General features: G+C 41.2%; 1 protein-coding gene across 2 annotated transcripts; it reads left to right on the top strand.

Moving 5' to 3' along the window:
• The first annotated feature begins 1373 nt into the window (after nucleotides 1–1373).
• On the top strand, nucleotides 1374–15378 carry LOC136714333 (vitellogenin). Of its 2 annotated transcripts, none has more exons than XM_066691768.1 (35): nucleotides 1374–1466; nucleotides 1571–1591; nucleotides 1919–2070; nucleotides 2513–2764; nucleotides 3150–3311; nucleotides 3396–3544; nucleotides 3816–3966; nucleotides 4081–4238; nucleotides 4336–4501; nucleotides 4752–4877; nucleotides 5183–5401; nucleotides 5567–5784; nucleotides 5904–6001; nucleotides 6256–6380; nucleotides 6479–6580; nucleotides 6826–6945; nucleotides 7065–7254; nucleotides 7387–7480; nucleotides 7593–7778; nucleotides 8223–8367; nucleotides 8455–8659; nucleotides 8983–9146; nucleotides 9452–9907; nucleotides 10188–10244; nucleotides 10351–10494; nucleotides 11372–11584; nucleotides 11880–12022; nucleotides 12266–12404; nucleotides 12491–12602; nucleotides 12939–13122; nucleotides 13277–13368; nucleotides 13676–13767; nucleotides 13990–14149; nucleotides 14709–14870; nucleotides 15203–15378. In XM_066691768.1, exons 1-35 carry the CDS (start codon nucleotides 1388–1390, stop codon nucleotides 15298–15300), a joined length of 5334 nt encoding a protein of 1777 aa, XP_066547865.1. In that variant the 5' UTR covers nucleotides 1374–1387; the 3' UTR covers nucleotides 15301–15378. The 2 variants fall into 2 exon arrangements, with proteins under 2 accessions (XP_066547865.1, XP_066547864.1); XM_066691767.1 differs by having other exon boundaries at nucleotides 9449–9907.
• Nucleotides 15379–17515: the final 2137 nt, after the last annotated feature.

Here is a 17515-nt window from a genome sequence, read left to right as displayed (position 1 = left end):
ATTAAAGATATTTTATTGTTTTACACTAATTGTGCTTTAGTGGCAGTCGGTTTAAAAAATATTTAAAATACCTGAAGCAAGTCTATACCTGTTTTCCCATGTTAAACATTGGGGACTTGTATGAATGATGCCATTGCTAAATTAGTGTTGCTCATATTTCCAGTGTCCCCCAAATTACAAGGTGCATTAATCCCAAACATGAAATTCCACAAAGGTGTATGCTCAGAACATAAGGACAATTAGTTTTCTAATGATAAACATTGTAGTTTATATGCTCTTATATTCATATATTTATTTTTCTGATATTTTACTAGGCATTTAAAGTAGTCAGAATTTGTGTAAAGTTTTTCAGCAAATTGTAACATTGGCATGGTTAGGTTATCTCCAAATACTTAATAAAACCGCGAGAGCAGCCTGCCCTGACCTGGACTGTGATGACCATCAATGGACAGTGATGTGCCAATCGTAAACACGGTGCAGATAATGACAAACATGGAAACTGCTGTCCAATTGGCAGCAAGGTGTGCATTGTACTGCCAATTTTTATATTCTTATACTCGCCTTGAATCCATCTTCACTTTGATATGTATGTTATACGAATAAACCTATATATACATATCAGACGTATGTATATAAATAGGTATATGTTTTATACACACGCACCTTGAGAGAACCTCTTTAAATGAGTTAGTTAACCCAGTGCCTTCGTTAAGAAGTGGATCAATATAGGCTGACGATATAAACAGATACAACCAATGTCTTTGAAAATATCTAAGTTAAGCGGCGATAACATATTTGCTTGCAACATCAACTGCAAAGATCCATAATTACCTTAGCAGAAATAAATGTATATAGGAAGATGATAGTTAGGTTTGTATATTTTCTAACACTCAATAAAATTGTATTACCTACCAATCTATATATACAGCTCTGGAAAAAATTAAGAGACCACTGCAAAATTGTCAGTTTCTCAGGTTTTACTAATTATAGGTTTGGGTAAAATGAACATTTGTTTTATTCTATAAACTACTGACAACATTTCTCCCAAATTCCAAATAAAAATATGAATAGAATGGAATAGCTGCTATACATGCTGATTTAAGAAAATTGTGCAGTGGTCTCTTAATTTTTTCCAGAGCCGTAGGTGTATGATATACGATGGGTATACATAATAAATATAGATATTAAAGATCAACATTTTCACTGTCTTTGACTTGCTTTTTGCTAACCTATTTTGCAATGACATTATCAATGACATTTTGGCTTTCCATGAGAAAAAATTAAAAAACATTGGGGAGGGGGGACAGATAAGAAAAAGTCCAGTCAGCAGAAAGTAGAGATTTCGCATGAGCGTATGGGAGCACTGCCTGCCCTGGGGAGTATATATATGGACACAGCACCCACAGTCCAGTACCAGCCTTCAGCCATGAAGTTAATCCTTCTAGCACTGACGGTGGCCCTTGTGGGTGAGTATACATTGATTATCAGGAGATTCAAAAATAAATATAACAAAATGATCTTTTCTGTATTTCATTAGCTGATTCTAACTCCTGTTTTTGTTACTTTGCAGCTTGTAGCCATGTTAACTGGGGTAAGTCTGTTGTATTAAAATGTGTATCTCTTTAATTCACAAAAACATACCCTAGACCTATTGCAATGTCCTGTTTTTATGGCTAGTTTGTAATGATCCAGCCACAAACACTGGGCACTGAGGAGGAACAGGAGCAATGGTTAAACAAAAGTAAAGTTTTTTTAAACACTGTCATAAACAAGTGTCCCAGTGTGGCTGGTTGACTGAGGTCTGAGTAAGAGACACAAGGTAATACAGCATGACACACAGCAAGGGACCCACAAGGCAGGTTCTTGGAGAGATCTACAGCGTTTGCCCAGGTGGGTTAGTGAGTGTGTTGTGTTACAGATCCCGACTACAGTGGCAGTAAGACCTACGAATATGACTATGAAGGCATCATCCTGGTGGGGCTCCCAGAAAAGGGCCTGGCCAGAGCTGGACTGAAGATCACCTGCAAGGTTGCAATCAGTGGAGTGGCCCAGAGGACCTACATCCTTCAGGTATGGGAAATATCAAGGTTTTTAGACTGTAGTTTCAACCAAATTAAAAGGTGCCTTTCTTGGAGTTTTTCTAAAAATGGAGCTTGACTTTCCTCTACAAACTTTTCTGAAATGCATAATTTAAAGCATTCAAACCAAAGCAGGAAGAGATCTCAGCTGAAGGAATATGATGCATAGCCAAAACAATACATCATTATTAATACAACTTTTCCTTTCCTTGCTCTGCTTATTAGATTGACTGCATACTACTCATGAATATTCAGACATACAAGCTTCATATCTAGCAGAATTACATTCACTATGCTGAATTATGCCACTTATATAGTAATTGAATTGCCACTAAAGTTCAGACATGCATTTATCCTGTATCAAACTCTATTGTATTTTAATTGTTTAGAGAATTTCTACATGGGTACTGAGTGTGGTCCTTTTGTCTCAACAGCTGGCCAACCCTGTGATCAAGGAGTACAATGGTATCTGGCCCAGGGATCAGTTCACCACTGTGAATAGTCTTACACAGGCTCTGGGCAGCCAGCTTCAGATACCAATCAAGTTTGAATACAACAATGGCAACGTAGGACAGATTTTCGCTCCCTCATCCATCTCTGACACTGTACTAAACATCCAGAAAGGCATCCTGAACTTGCTGAATCTCAACATCAAGCAAACTGAAAACGTGTACGAGCTGCAAGAGGTAAATCTCAAGAATTACAATTGAACCCCAAACCTAATTTTATAACATTCAATGCACATAATGCCCACTAAGGAGGGGATGGGGATGGGACAGAAGGCTACTTATCTTGATTGAGTGCAACATAGAGGCAATACAAATTCTTTCATTTGATTTAGATTATCTTCTTTTATGTTTTATTAATCTGATAATGTAGATTTTAACTGGATAACCCCTTCACGTGGTTAACATCCCTATAACAAACAGAAAAGCCTGCTTCGCTCTAATGTCACCTGGGTTATTGTGAGGCAACTTACCTCAGAAGAGTAGCGATAAAAACTGAACTCCTTTTCTTCTCAGTCACACATTGAATGTCACCATGATATGTATTCTCTTGTCTCCTTACCAGGCTGGGCTTCAGGGCAGATGCAAGACCAACTACCAGATTAAGGAGGAAACCAAAGGAGAACGCTTATTCATCACCAAGACCAAAGATCTGAACAACTGCGAGGAACAGATACAGAGAGACATTGGCATGGCCTACGCAGAGGAGTACAATGACTACCAGCAGGTAAGACACTGAAATATGTTGTCCTCAAAGTGTACCTTCAGTCGCCACTCTCAAGGCCTCACAAGGTTTGTTTTGTCTGCCCAGAGAGGACAGAATGTGCAGAGAGCTGCTGCCTACGAATATGTGCTGAAGCCACAAGACTCAGGAGCGCTGATCACTGAAGCCTCAGCCACAGAGGACCACCAGTACACCCCCTTCAATTGGCACAGTGGAGCTGCTCAGATGCAAGCAAGGTATACTGGATGAGATTCGTTTCTCCTCACATCACTTACATACCTACTATGGTTCACAGGTTTGTCTTATTCCAGCTCTGCAGACTTCATACCATTAAGTCATGAAGTTGTTACTGAAAAAACTAACTCTTTCAAACATTTTAACAAAAAACAACCCTGTCCTACCAATTACAGAAAGCTCAGTTGCTCAGTTAATTTAGTTTCATGTACCCGTTTCTTTTTTCACATAAAGTATTATGTATATGTTTTAATAATCCTGTTCAACCTACAGACAGAGGCTGGTTTGGAGCAACACAAGGAACAGCCCAATTAAGGAGCCTGAACTTCAGTTTGAGAAACGTGGCCGTCTACAGTACCAATTTGGGTCTGAAATCCTCCAGACCCCAGTTCAGCTCATTAAGTCCAAGAACCCTGAAACACAGGTATTAAAGACAGCCCTTGATGTCTACTTCAATCTTTCCACCTCAGTAAAAGAAATTCCATGAACACCTTACTTGGTTGTTCTTGATGTTCTTTTTACTTTACTTTTTCCATAGATTGTGGAAACCCTGCACCACCTTGTCCAGAACAATGGGCAGAAGGTTCATGAAGATGCTCCAATGAAGTTCATCGAGCTCATTCAGTTAATGCGTATATCCAGCCAACAGAATATTGATGCCATCTGGAAGCAGTTTGAGAATAGAAAGGAATTCAGGTACAGAACCTATTCTAGCATTCAGTTGACTGTCTATTCATATGTCAGTGTTGTACTATCAAATTGACTCTCTGCTTTTCTTTCCTTTTCTCAAAAGGCATTGGATTTTGGATGCTATTCCTGCTATCGGTACAAATGATGCTGTTAAATTTATAAAAGAGAGGATTATTAATAAGCAAATCACAACATATGAAGCTGCTCAGATTCTGATGACTGCAATGCACAGGATGAAACCGGAAACTGCTAACATTCAGATTGCTTCAGTGAGTTGATACCTTTAGACACTTTATTATTCTTCAGTTGGATGAAATACATTACTAAAACACTTTTGTTCAGTTTTGTTGTGATTGTAAATCAGAATTCCTTTGAGTAGAAAGATCTTTGATTCTTCATTCGAATTTCAAAGTGTATTACATTACATCCATAACATTAGATTATTTGCCGATGGAACAACCTCAATTTCAAGCCAATTCTCTTTAAATATTATTATCATCATCACTGATGTCATTTCAGGAACTGATCAAGCACCACCATATTGCAGACGAACCCATTCTCTTCAAAATTGCCATGCTTGGTTATGGCTCCTTGATTTACAAGTACTGCAAAGAACACGAAAAGTGCCCCGACAACCTGTTACAGGTACGTTTCCATTTGCAAATGTACTGCTTCGTTCCTTTGTGCTTTATCTAACCCTGTCTACTACTCTAAATGTTTTTTTATGTTTGTGTGTGTTCTATACTGTGCTATATTTTATTGTATGTTAACGTAACTGCAGTATCACAACTTAGTGGCCAGGTCATTTTTGAAAATGAGAACTTGTTCTCAATTGACTTACCTGGATAAATAAAGGTTTAAATTAAGAAATAATGTTAATGCCCTTACAGTGAAAACAGGTCTACTTAATTTTATTGGACCATTCATCTCTTTCTTCCTCCATTTCTCAGCCCATTCACGATTTTGCTGCTGATGCGGTCAGCAAAGCCCATGAAGAGGAGATGGTCCTGGCCCTGAAGGCCATGGGTAATGCAGGACAGCCCTCTAGCATCAAGCGCATCATGAAGTTCCTTCCAAGTTTTGCCTCTGGAGCTTCAGCATTCCCAATCAAAATCCAGGTTGATGCAGTGATGGCCCTGAGGAACATTGCCAAGCTACATCGCAGAAAGGTGAGATGAATTAAGCGTTTACCCCCCTGGAAATGTAGACTCACCTACACGTGCTGTGCCTCTCCACCTATTTTCTACCCATTTCCTTTGAAGTGAAACACAATGAGTTAAGAGTATCTCCACATTCCTCAGGTGTGAACATGCATTGTCTTGGTTCCTCTGCAGGTGCAGGAAGTGGCTCTGCAGCTGTTTAACGATGAAAAGCTCCACCCGGAGGTGCGCATGATGGCCTGTGTGGTTCTGTTTGAGAGCAAGCCCACAGTGGAGCTGGTGATATCTCTTGTCACAGCTCTGCAAAAAGTGAAAAACCTGCAAGTGGCCAGCTTTACCTACTCCCACATGAAGGCTCTGACCAGAAGCATGTCTCCCGACTATGCCCACGTGTAAGTGCTCAAGTCTACATTTTAGGACACACAAGAGGTCACAGAAAGCATGTTTGTATTTTGTTTCTTAGAATTTCTTGAATCTAGAAGTCTAATGACTCCACTTTATCCTTGTTTAGAGCTGCTGCCTGCAATACTGCAGTAAACATGCTGAATGGCAAACTAGGGAGACTGTCTTATCGCTTCAGCAAGGCCTTCCACATAGACACCTTCCAAAGTAAGTACAACCCAGCACCACAACTCCTACCACGAATTATGTTCAATGGTATCAGAAATAGATTACTTTTAATATATGAAAAACGCCACACTGGCACACTGTCAAACATTTCCAGATAGGATGGATGTCTAATACTACCTCATTAAAAAAAAAAACGTAATCCAAGGAGGCTTACTGTCAGCTAATAAAGTGAACACAACAAAGTGAATACTCCAATTTCAAATGAAGGCTGAACCACTGTTTCCTCCCTCAAGGTCGTCTGATGGCTGGGGCTGCTGCTAGTGTTTACGTCATGAATGATGCCGTCAGCCTCCTTCCCAGAGCTTTGGTGTCCAAAATCAGAGGATACTTCACTGGAGCAGCTGCAGACCTTCTGGAGGTACACTAGACACTCCAGTCTCCTTACACTCAATTAAAATGAGTGAATTGGAAAAGCAACAGGCAATTCAAGAATAACACTGATTCTGATTCTCTTAGGTGGGAGTCCGAGCTGAAGGCCTGGATCAGTGGCTTAGCAAGGCACAAGGGACGGCCCATGGCGATTCTACAGCAAACACAGTCCGACGCATGATGAGGACAGTAAGTGCTTTATCAACAGCAGATGGTCATGTTCAGACAATGTGGGTTCTTGTTTTCTAAAGGATATTGTGACATACCCAAATTAAAAGAGAACCGCCTTAAAAAAATATTCAATAATTTGTGGGGGGACGAGGGACAACTGTAAAATGTAGTGAATAGTCCAAAGTCCAAAAAAGATGGCAGATACGCATACAATTTTCAAAATCAGTCACAGTTGCATTTGCTTATTCTTTCCTTCCTCTCAGTTCTCAGACTGGAGAGCCCTTCCCTCAAACAAGCCCCTGGTATCGGCCTACATTAAGCTGTTCGGCCAAGAAATTTCTTTCAGCGAGCTCGAGAAGACCGGCATTGAGTATCTAGCACAGGTAAAGACTGCAGAGTGAATTCATTTGGCAAACCTGGCATCTCTCTTTATAATCTTATCAGCTCATGCCGACGTGTGAGTCCCATCTGTATGACTTTTCTACTGCCCTTCTGGATACAGGGGTGGTCTGATCCCTTGGAACAACACGCACCTCTGAAGAAAGTGGTGCAGGTCCTTCAGAATGGAGTTGAAGGCCAGTGGTCCAAGCCCCTGCTGGTCGCTGAGGTGCGACGCATCGTCCCCACCTGTGTGGGCCTCCCCATGGAGCTGGCTCTGTACTCTGCTGCTGTGGCAAACGCTGCAGTGAAAGGTATAATAATACAAGTAATTCATGAACTCGACTGATCAGGTGTATTCTTACAGAATGATTCCATAACCAACATATTGAAAACAAAAGCATAAAGCACTAATTACAGTTGATTTCTGTTTTTCTCCTAAAAAGCCCGTGTTGATATGTCACCTTCTCTGTCTGCCAACTCCCGAATCACTCAGCTCATGAACACTAATATTCATGTGCAGGCCGATGTTACTCCAAGGTAGGTGTCTGTTTGATCCATGGAAATGAAAATCCATCAATAATTATGTCAATTTAATCTCTGAGAGAAGCTGAGATGTTGATTGTAATTCTCTATTGTTTCCATATCGCAGTATCTCTATACACGGCATTGCAGTAATGGGCATCAACACCAACTTGATTCAGACCGGAGTGGAGCTATATGCTAAAGGATATACAATTATTCCAATGAAATTCACAGCCAAGATCAATATGAAGGAACATGAGTACAAGATACAGTCTGCACCCTGCCAGGTCGAGGATAAACTTCTGTCACTGAGGTATGAGGATTTGTACACAAAATCTTTGTCATCAGTTGCACTGTTGGGTGGACTTCAGTCAGTAACTAATTAATCTTATTGGTAGTTTAACTTGCTTACATAAACACACATCTAGCACCAAAAACATGAAGTTTGAATGTGAATACAATTACCACATTATTATAGTGCATATAGTATTAATGTATCCAGTACATTGAAATAGGAAGTTGGTGAATAACAGTTTTGGTCCATCCTTCCATCCACTCATCCATGCTGTCAGATATTAATGATTACTTAGGAAATGAAGAGGAGTCAAAAGGTTACTTCAGTATCCAGACCGTTATTATTTGAATTTATAAGATATAGTACAAGCACTACATGTTAAAATGTACAGAACTAAAAGGAAAGGGATGCCCATTTTCATTAAAAAAACATAACAGTAAAAATAAAATCCCGCTTTAACAGGGCGCAGGCTTTCGCTGTGACAAGAACTGTGCAAGGAAACCCTGAGAAAAGGACACCAATCCTGCCCGCCTCAGCTCAAGTTGATATCACGCAAGAGCACTTCACGTCTCAATCCCGATCTCCTCGAGCTGGAAGCCAGAGTCTGGTAGGAAACCCTTTCTGCTGCTTCTGCATTCATTCATGAATATGTGCAAGTGTGTGTCTGATCTATCCTTTGTTTTTCCCCCTGCAGACATCCTCCATGTCATCAGAAGTGTTATACTCCCACTATCACTACACACGTGATTCATACAGATCCCATGACAAGTGTATCAAGGCCTCAGAGTTTGGTGTACAGTTGTGCTTCATGGGAGGAACTCAAAATGTTGCTTTCCTAAGAAGATCCCCTCTCTACCAAGCGGTCGGTGAACATTTTGCTGAAGTCATTATTAAACCAGGTACCAGAATTTATTCATATTTTGCTGTTCCCAGACAGTAACATTAGGGTAAGGTGCATTAACTGAATCGTCTAAATCATACAAATGTAAAGAATCTTAAACAACTATCTATTTGCACTGTCAAAATATATCATTGTATTGTCATCCCCAGTTTTAGCCTGGCTCAAGCCACAGAAATCTGCAGTACGATAGTGTACGATAAACTTAGCGGATATATAACAGATAAAAAGTGTATGCAGTGAATTAGCGAAGAACGTTGTTTGAAATGAACAACTCCACTACTTTTGTCTGTGTTTACATATTCATGCTTGGTTTCTTTGCAGTGCAAACAGAGCAACCCATTGAAAATCTGGAGATTGAGATCGTGCCAGGAGATAAGGCAGCTTCCAAACTGAAAATTAATTACCTGAAGAGCACAGATGAAGAGGAAGCTCCACAAGGAAAGACGGTCTTGCTAAAACTGAAGAAAATCCTGAAAACGCAATTGGTACTTTCAATTTTCTATAAAAGAGTGGGGCGGTGGGGAGGACTGTATATGAGAACATTTGGGATACATATTTACTCAAAAATCCAATCTTCAATAAAATAGTTGAATGCATATCTCTGTCATAGATGAAGACCTGATAATACACGTCAGAGGGTAGGTTACAACGCACTTCACACTATCCACAAGAGCTACTACATGGAAACAACTCCAGTGAAAAATTATGAGAGGTCTAGAGTCTATTTCGGTGGCGTCACCTAAGACTGTTTGCTCACCATTGTCATGTTGTTCTACTCCTTTGCCAGCAGAGGAACAGATCAAATTCCAGCTCCAGCTCTTCCTCCAGTTCTCAAAACAGCAACAGCTCCAGCTCCTCCAGCAGCTCCTCGAACTCCAGACAGGGTAAACCCAATGACGGCCTGGCGATCAAACGTCGCTGCTCCTACAGCTCTTCATCCTCCTCCTCTTCCTGTAGATCCTCCTCCTCTTCCTCTTCCTCCTCATCTGCTTCCAAACGCAGGCGTCAAGAAAGACGAGGCCAGAACTCCGGTCAGACCAATAGAGCTGCATCGAGAAAGGGCCGCAGTAGCAGTAGCAGTAGTAGCAGCAGCAGCAGCAGCAGCAGCAGCAGTAGCAGAAGTAGCAGCAGCAGCAGCAGCAGCCGCAGAAGCAGCAGAGGCAGAGTGGCCATGCGAGTGATGAAGAATCAGGGAAGACAATCGAACAGCAGTTCTCTCAGCAGCAGCCAGTCTTCCAGCAGCGAGGTGAGGCCTGTAGTCCTTGAGGCTTTATTGATTTTGTTCCATCATGTCAGCAGTCCATAAATACATTCATGAGGCAGCAAGATGTTAAATCCTCTGATAAAATGTTAATGAATTATGAAAATGTCATACAAGTTCCAGCTTTGGAGATAAGTTGGCAGTTCATGAAAATAACACCGGAACAAGCGGCTATTACGATCTGGTGTAGCTTGAACTGGATTTGTCCTCAGTAGATGTTATACTATTAGATTTTGCTCAATCTTTATCCTACTGTTCTTTTCAGGAGCGAGGATACAAACGAATTTATGACTTCAAGTTTCTTTATCAAGGAAGACGAGAGGTAAGTCATGCCCTGGCTTTTCATTCATACTATTCAGAAGTGGGCTGTGGTTTTGCACATCCTCTACACATGTTTCTTACGTGGCTGTGGTCTCTGTTTCTTGCAGTCCGGCTCCAGGAAAAAGTCCTCCTCCAGCAGCAGCAGCAGCAGGTCAGGCAGTTCCAGCAGTAGCAGTAGCAGCAGCAGTAGCAGCAGCAGTAGCAGCAGCAGCAGCAGCAGCAGAAATGGCAAGAAAACTGGAAACAAAAAGGTTAGTAAGTGCAGTTACATGTGTCTGTTATTGTCCTGAACAACAGCTAGAGTATAGTTATACCTCCGTTAATGGATCCTTGGGACAACTCCTTTATACAAAGACAGGCACGGGCATCCAACTGTATAAAGGAGAAGCATGTGAAGCAAATCAAAAGTTTAAAATCTGAAGGACACCATTGCCCCATAAACACAATTGAGTGGGGTTTGTTGACATTATCAGAAACAGTGAAGAGCTTCATAAGTGTCCCTCACCTGGGCCAATCAGTGGTGCCCGTCGCCAGTCTTCCCTTTCCCTTTACTCAAGAAAAACAATTACTCCCATTATGTCATCCACACTGCTGACATAAATAAAGCATTGGTGCAGCTAGCTACATTATGGCTACTGCATAGGTCATGTTTTCAGACATATTGGACTTTTTTTTTTCTGCTGTACCCCCTCTTCTATGAAGTCCTGGGACACATCCCTTTGATATTTCAACATTTGGTAACAAAGCTTCTGATAAAGCAGTGACTTCACTCAATGCTCGGACTCAATTAACCGAGCTATTGTTGTACCTTCTATTGCCCGAGCCTGTAAGATGCACCAGCTCAGCAGTACACACAGGCCCCATAAGTACTGCTACTGCATGTGCCTTTCTTACCATACCTTCGTGACCCCTTTGAATAGGTGTACCGTACTGGTTTCCCTGTATCTGTGTTTTTTAGCAAAAATGATGCTATTTGTCTGCTCCTTTAAACACTACCAGAATAGTTTGGAAAGCTTTCCTGAAAAGCTCTTGAATGCTGACTATCACTCCCACTCCCCTTTGGGAAGAGCCCATTTCAAACGTATAGGGTGAGTTATTGACTTTCTTCTCTTTCCTGTTTCATACCAGCGTACTTTCCTTGGAGACTCCATTGCACCTTTAATGGCCATCATTTTCCGTGCCAGAAGGAGTGATAAGCAAGAACAAGGATACCAGGCTGCCATCTACCATGACCCATCTTCACCTAAATCCAGAGTTCAGGTGATAGCTAGTGACATCAGAGAGAAGAGCAAGTGGCAAATCTGTGTGAATGCTGCCAAGACGGAAATGCACAAACTCCAAGTGAGTTGGGGAGAAGGGAAGGGTGGGGGTTTAATAAAACAAATCTTTCTAGAAAGGTGCTTTCTTGCTCTTTTCAATAATTTGCCCTCTCTCCTCTCCCCTTCTGTTTGCTATGATCATTGATTAAATAACTTAGAATAAATCTTCTCCCTTTTATCTCTAATTTCCTATTCGAATACTTATTGCATTTGTTTTCATTCATCTCATTATACTGTGTATATATATATAAAGATGCTGCAGTGTGTCTAGTCCTCACTAGTCAGTTTCCTCTCTGATGGTTCTGCCTTTATTCCAGGTGGACACCAGATGGGGTCAGGAATGCCAGGACTACAAAGCTTCTCTCAAGGCAAAGATTGGCACTTTGGCAAATAACCCAGCCGTGCAGCTTAAAATTAAGTGGAAGAGGGTTCCTCGGACTGTAAATAAATATGTACAAATGTAAGTATCGCCACTTGCTCTCTTCACTTCACAGTCTTATGGAGTGTGGTTGGAATGTATATCATTTGTAATTAAATATACAATTCCTGTATCATTCATTGCCAAATGTATGTGTGTATATCTGTCTATCTATCTATCTATCTATCTATCTATCTATCTATCTATCTATCTATCTATCTATATATATATATATAGCAGTTCCAAAGATAAATCTGTGAACAATGCTTTATTTCCATTTCGTAGGGTTGCTGAATATATTCCAGGTGCTGCTTTAATGATGGGATTTTCAGAGGTGGTGCGTAGAAATCCATCTAAACAGATTTCCTTTGTATTGGCTGCAACTTCTGCCAGGACCATTGACACAGTCATTAAAGCACCAAGGGTAACTTGCCATTATGTCCTATCTACATCTCCATATGCACTAGATGCTTCTGATCAATACTGACCGCTGCCTCTCACTTGCTGCAGATGACAGTGTACACGCGTGCAGTGACGGTCCCATTCCAGTTGCCCATTGGAAGATCGATCTCATCCCTCAAAGAAATTGACATTAACCAAATACTGGCTGGTGCAGTGGCAGGTGTGTATTGCACATGCTAAAAACGACCCCCATTTAAATATGTGATCCCATTCACTTTGCTAGTTTCCAAGTATCATGCAATAAAAGGAATGGCAATAGAATAGTTAATGGGGACTTTCTAAAACATATGGCCCAATCCTACTACTGTTGTACATTTGTGAAAAAGGTGTAAAAAAATTAAATAAATAACAAACACTACAAATACAATGTAAAATGTAAATAAAATGTAAGGAGCACAACAGCCCATTAATTATAGACTTGCAGGTGTTGTAAGTACATTCAGGTTAACCCTCTCATTTGTTTTCCCTCTACTCTGTCCTCTACCTGGGTTATTAGGACAATGTTCAGTGACACAGAATGCTTTTAGCACCTTCAATGATGTGGCGTTCAACTCAGAGCTGCCCGATTCCTGCGAGATTGTCTTGGCTGAGGATTGTACCCCCCAGCACCAATGGATAGTGGTACTGAAGCAGGAGCAATCTGAGAAATACAGAGCTCTGTTTGTGAGTGTGGCTGACAGGTGAGCAATATGATAACTCCTATGATACACTATTGTGAAATGATTCTGAAATTGGTTAGATCAATCTTTGCCTGGAACCATTCCCCTAACGTTTCTAAATAAACATTGTTCTCACAAGAATGTTAAACTTGTGTATTTCTGTTTTCTTTTGTAGAAACATCAAGTTGATCATTAAGACTGGCCAACCTCCACAAGTGCTGGTCAATGGAGAACTAAAGTCCAATCTCCCCTACACAGACGACTCTGGTTTGTACAATCTTTCACTGTTTTAGCAATAGCAAATCCCTACAGTTGGAACAAAACATGTATTCCTAGGCACACTTTACATTTACATACAGTAGAAAAACCATGGACTGAATAGCAGACAACTTTCATTTCAACTGGTTCTCTCTACATGAGTGGATTTTAAGCAGTGACACTATAGTCATATGATATCACCTGTGGTCACATGGGTTATTGCCTGTGCAAAATGACAAATGTTATTTCATTCATCGATAACTGTCTGAATAAATCACCCCAGCTGAGTGACACGAGTGTGGTGTGGTCTTTACAGGCATCGTTGTAAACACAGAGGGCCCTGGAGTTTCTCTGACTGCAGAGAGTTACGGGCTCAGCACTGTCTACCTTGGAGAAAACGAGTACAAGGTACTTACAATGTAAAACTCTAATTAGTATGAAGTTACAATGTTACATTTCCCTGAAAGGTTTGTTTGATCACATTTTGGGAATATATTCTAATGACATACTGTTAGGGCTACTGTTGATGACTCATTGTTTTAAAATGTGGTTTACAGCTGAGGTGGAAGGGCTGCTGTGATATAAGTAGAGTTGCTCATTTGTCCTCTTTGGCTCCATTTCCTGGGACAGATCCAAGTCAACGGCGCCATGAGAGGAAAGACATGCGGAGTGTGTGGCACTGGAGATGGAGAGACCAAGCAGGAGTACCAGAAACCCGGCGGCGGTGTGGCCATCAGCCCCCAGAGTTTCATTCAGTCATGGGTCTTTGCCGGAGAGACCTGCACAGATGGTAATATTTGAACAAAATGCAGACTGGAGCGATCACAGACTAATAACTGGGAAATATGCATAGTTGACTACCAAACTACTGAATAAGAGGTTTAAAAGCTTTAGTCTTGCACTTCATAACATGGCTAAAATAAAATCAGTCACATTGAGAGTACCCTATGTTCATGAAGTATATAATGTATTTGAATATGATTAAGCATGTAGGTAGGGGGTCATTTAGTTTACGAACAGCTACACTGGTGGTAAGAGTTTCAGTGAAAACATCCAAATACTATCCACTGGTTTGAGGGTTAAAATCCCTGTCCTATCATTGCAACTGCTAATGTTAGATTTGAATCACTTGAGGTATTAAAGAGATCAACTCATGGGCCAACTTTTAGCAGTCTGTGCACATTTATAGCTTCCTCAACTAGCCATCACTCCTCCTAAGGCCGAGTACACAGACTCACAGTTGCTGTAGGTTTGCTTAAGCATGCAAGAATTGTTTCTATAAAAATGGAGACAGAGGGAATTCAGTTTGGAAGCACTGGCCAATTAAGTGCTCTGTTTTCTGTTGACAGATTGTAAACTGAAGCGGGAGTTTGTGAAACTGGACAAGCAGGTCAAACTTTACGGAACAGACGTCAAGTGCTACTCGACTGACCCAATCCTTCAGTGCATGCCTAACTGCAAACCCAGCAAGACCGTGCCTGTCAAACTGGGCTTCCACTGTATACCCACAGGTAAGCTTGCACTGGATTGCTCTGCTGGGGGCCAAGACTGGCATTTCCAACAGGGAGGCATTGGTTCAGAGTTACAGGACTCCAATGAGAACCATCACATTACAGTCAAGCTTAACCACCATTGCTTATTTACACTGGCATCAAATTACATCAGTAAGCCATTTTGGTCTGTTTCTCTGTTAAATCCATTTTAGTTTAGTTTAGTTCTCAAAGGATACATGTCAAATGAATGTTCAATTGCCAGACCTCCCTCAGCATTATGTTTACAAAATAATCAAGCCAAGCAAACATCATCTGTTGGCAGTTTACCAAAGTGTTTCCTTCCCCTTTAGACACTGTTGTGAACCTCCTTGATGCAGACTTCAGCCAGAAGTGCGTGGACATGTACGAGACCCGGGAAGCCCACCTTGCTTGTGATTGCCAATGCTAAGCAGTACTTCTATTAAGTACATTGTATTATGATTGATGATCTTAAACATATTTAATTAAAGCATTCCAAAAGACAAAATATGTGTTGTGTGTCTTTGTGTACGGTTAATATGCCAGTCTCTCTTTCTTTGCAATTGATTCTCTCATACAACACTGAGAAGCTGTCAGAATTTATCATCAAAATGCTCGGTTTCATTGCTTCTTAAACCTTAAAAACACGAGCAAAAAAAAAATGAATTCAATATAGCTAGAGGTAAATACAAACTAGCTGTACTAGCAAGTACTTAGCAGAACAAAGTAAAGGATCCTTGTGATCCAGTGGAACCACTCTGTTTCTCAGTCTCTTCCCTAAGAATCAGCCCTTCGCTTTCCACTAATTCTACTAATCTCCTCCTTTTTCTTAGGCTGATCACCACTTGCATCCTATTGCAGCTTATTGTACTTGCCTATGCCACCCCAACTCACTCCACCCCCATGGCTCTACCTGTAGACATGACCATCCTCTCTGCTCAGCTTCTGATTACTGATCGCCCACTAACAAACTCTACTGCCTGCTGGAAACAGCTATTCTATAGCTAACAAATATGTGACCCCTTCCAGTACCTCCTAAAAACTCACTTGTTCTGACAAAATCTATAGACATCAAGCTGTTTCCCTACCTATAAATATGTGTCACAGATACAAAGCTATTTCACTCCACACACACACACACACAAAAGGAATCCCTTGTTGAATCTTAATTCTGTGTTTCACCTCTTACTGATAAAGGCTAAACGTTAGCCAAACAAATATTCAGTCTGAAGAATTTTAATGGCAAACTTGTAGTAACAATAAGCAGAAAAAAAAGTTATTATAGCAATTACTATTCTCAGCTTTCTTAATTGTTCATAAATGTAAAGCAGCAGTGGCGAGCAGTGGGTTTATTAACTGGTGGGGCATAAAAAGACCTACAGTGCATCTGGAAAGTATTCACAGCGCTTCACTTTTTCCACATTTTGTTATGTTACAGCCTTATTCCAAAATGGATTAAATTCATTATTTTCCTCACAATTCTACAAACAATACCCCATAATGTGAAAGAAGTTTGTTTGAAATCTTTGCAAATGTATTAAAAAAAACAAAAAAAAAAACAAAAAAAAAACACGTACATAAGTATTCACAGCCTTTGCTCAATACTTTGTTGAAGCACCATTGGCACCAAGCCTCAAGTCTTTTTGAGTATGATGCTACAAGCTTGGCACACCTATTTTTGGGTAGTTTCTCCCATTCTTCTTTGCAGGACCTCTCAAGCTCCATCAGCTTGGATGGGGAGGGTCGGTAAACAGCCATTTTCAGATTTCTCCAGAGATGTTCAATGGGGTTCAAGTCTGGGCTCTGGCTGGGCCACTCAAGGACATTCACAGAGTTGTCCTGTAGCCACTCCTTTGTTATCTTGGCTGTGTGCTTAGGGTCGTTGTCCTGTTGGAAGATTAACCTTCGCCCCAGTCTGAGGTCCAGAGTGCTCTGGAGCAGGTTTTCATCAAGGATGTCTCTGTACATTGCTGCATTCATCTTTCCCTCGATCCTGACTAGTCTCCCAGTTCCTGCCACTGAAAAACATCCCCACAGCATGATGCTGCCACCACCATGCTTCACTGTAGGGATGGTATTGGCCAGGTGATGAGCGGTGGCTGGTTTCCTCCAGACATGAGTTCAATCTTTGTTTCATCAAACTAGAGAATTTTGTTTCTTATGGTCTGAGAATCATTCAGGTGCCTTTTGGCAAACTCCAGGTGGGCTGTCATGTGCCTTTTACTGAGGAGTGGCTTCCGTCTGGCCACTCTACCATACAGGCCTGATTGGTGGAGTGCTGCAGAGATGGTTGTTCTTCTGGAAGGTTCTCCTCTCTCCACAGAGACAAGCTGGAGCTCTGTCAGAGTGACCATCGGGTTCTTGGTCACCTCCCTGACTAAGGCCCTTCTCCCCCGATCGCTCAGTTTGGCCGGGCGGATAGCTCTAGGAAGAGTCCTGGTGGTTCCAAACTTCTTCCATTTATGGATGATGGAGGCCACTGTGCTCATTGGGACCTTCAATGCTGCAGAAATTTTTCTGTACCCTTCCCCAGATCTGTGCCTCGATACAATCCTGTCTCGGAGGTCTACAGACAATTCCTTGGACTTCATGGCTTGGTTTGTGCTCTGACATGCACTGTTAACTGTGGGACCTTATATAGACAG

The sequence above is a fragment of the Amia ocellicauda genome, chromosome 19 (genome assembly GCF_036373705.1).
Source record: "Amia ocellicauda isolate fAmiCal2 chromosome 19, fAmiCal2.hap1, whole genome shotgun sequence".
In the NCBI taxonomy this organism is placed as follows: domain Eukaryota; kingdom Metazoa; phylum Chordata; class Actinopteri; order Amiiformes; family Amiidae; genus Amia; species Amia ocellicauda.
Note: the sequence above shows the minus strand (reverse complement) of the source record. Positions and strands in the feature narration are given on the sequence as shown.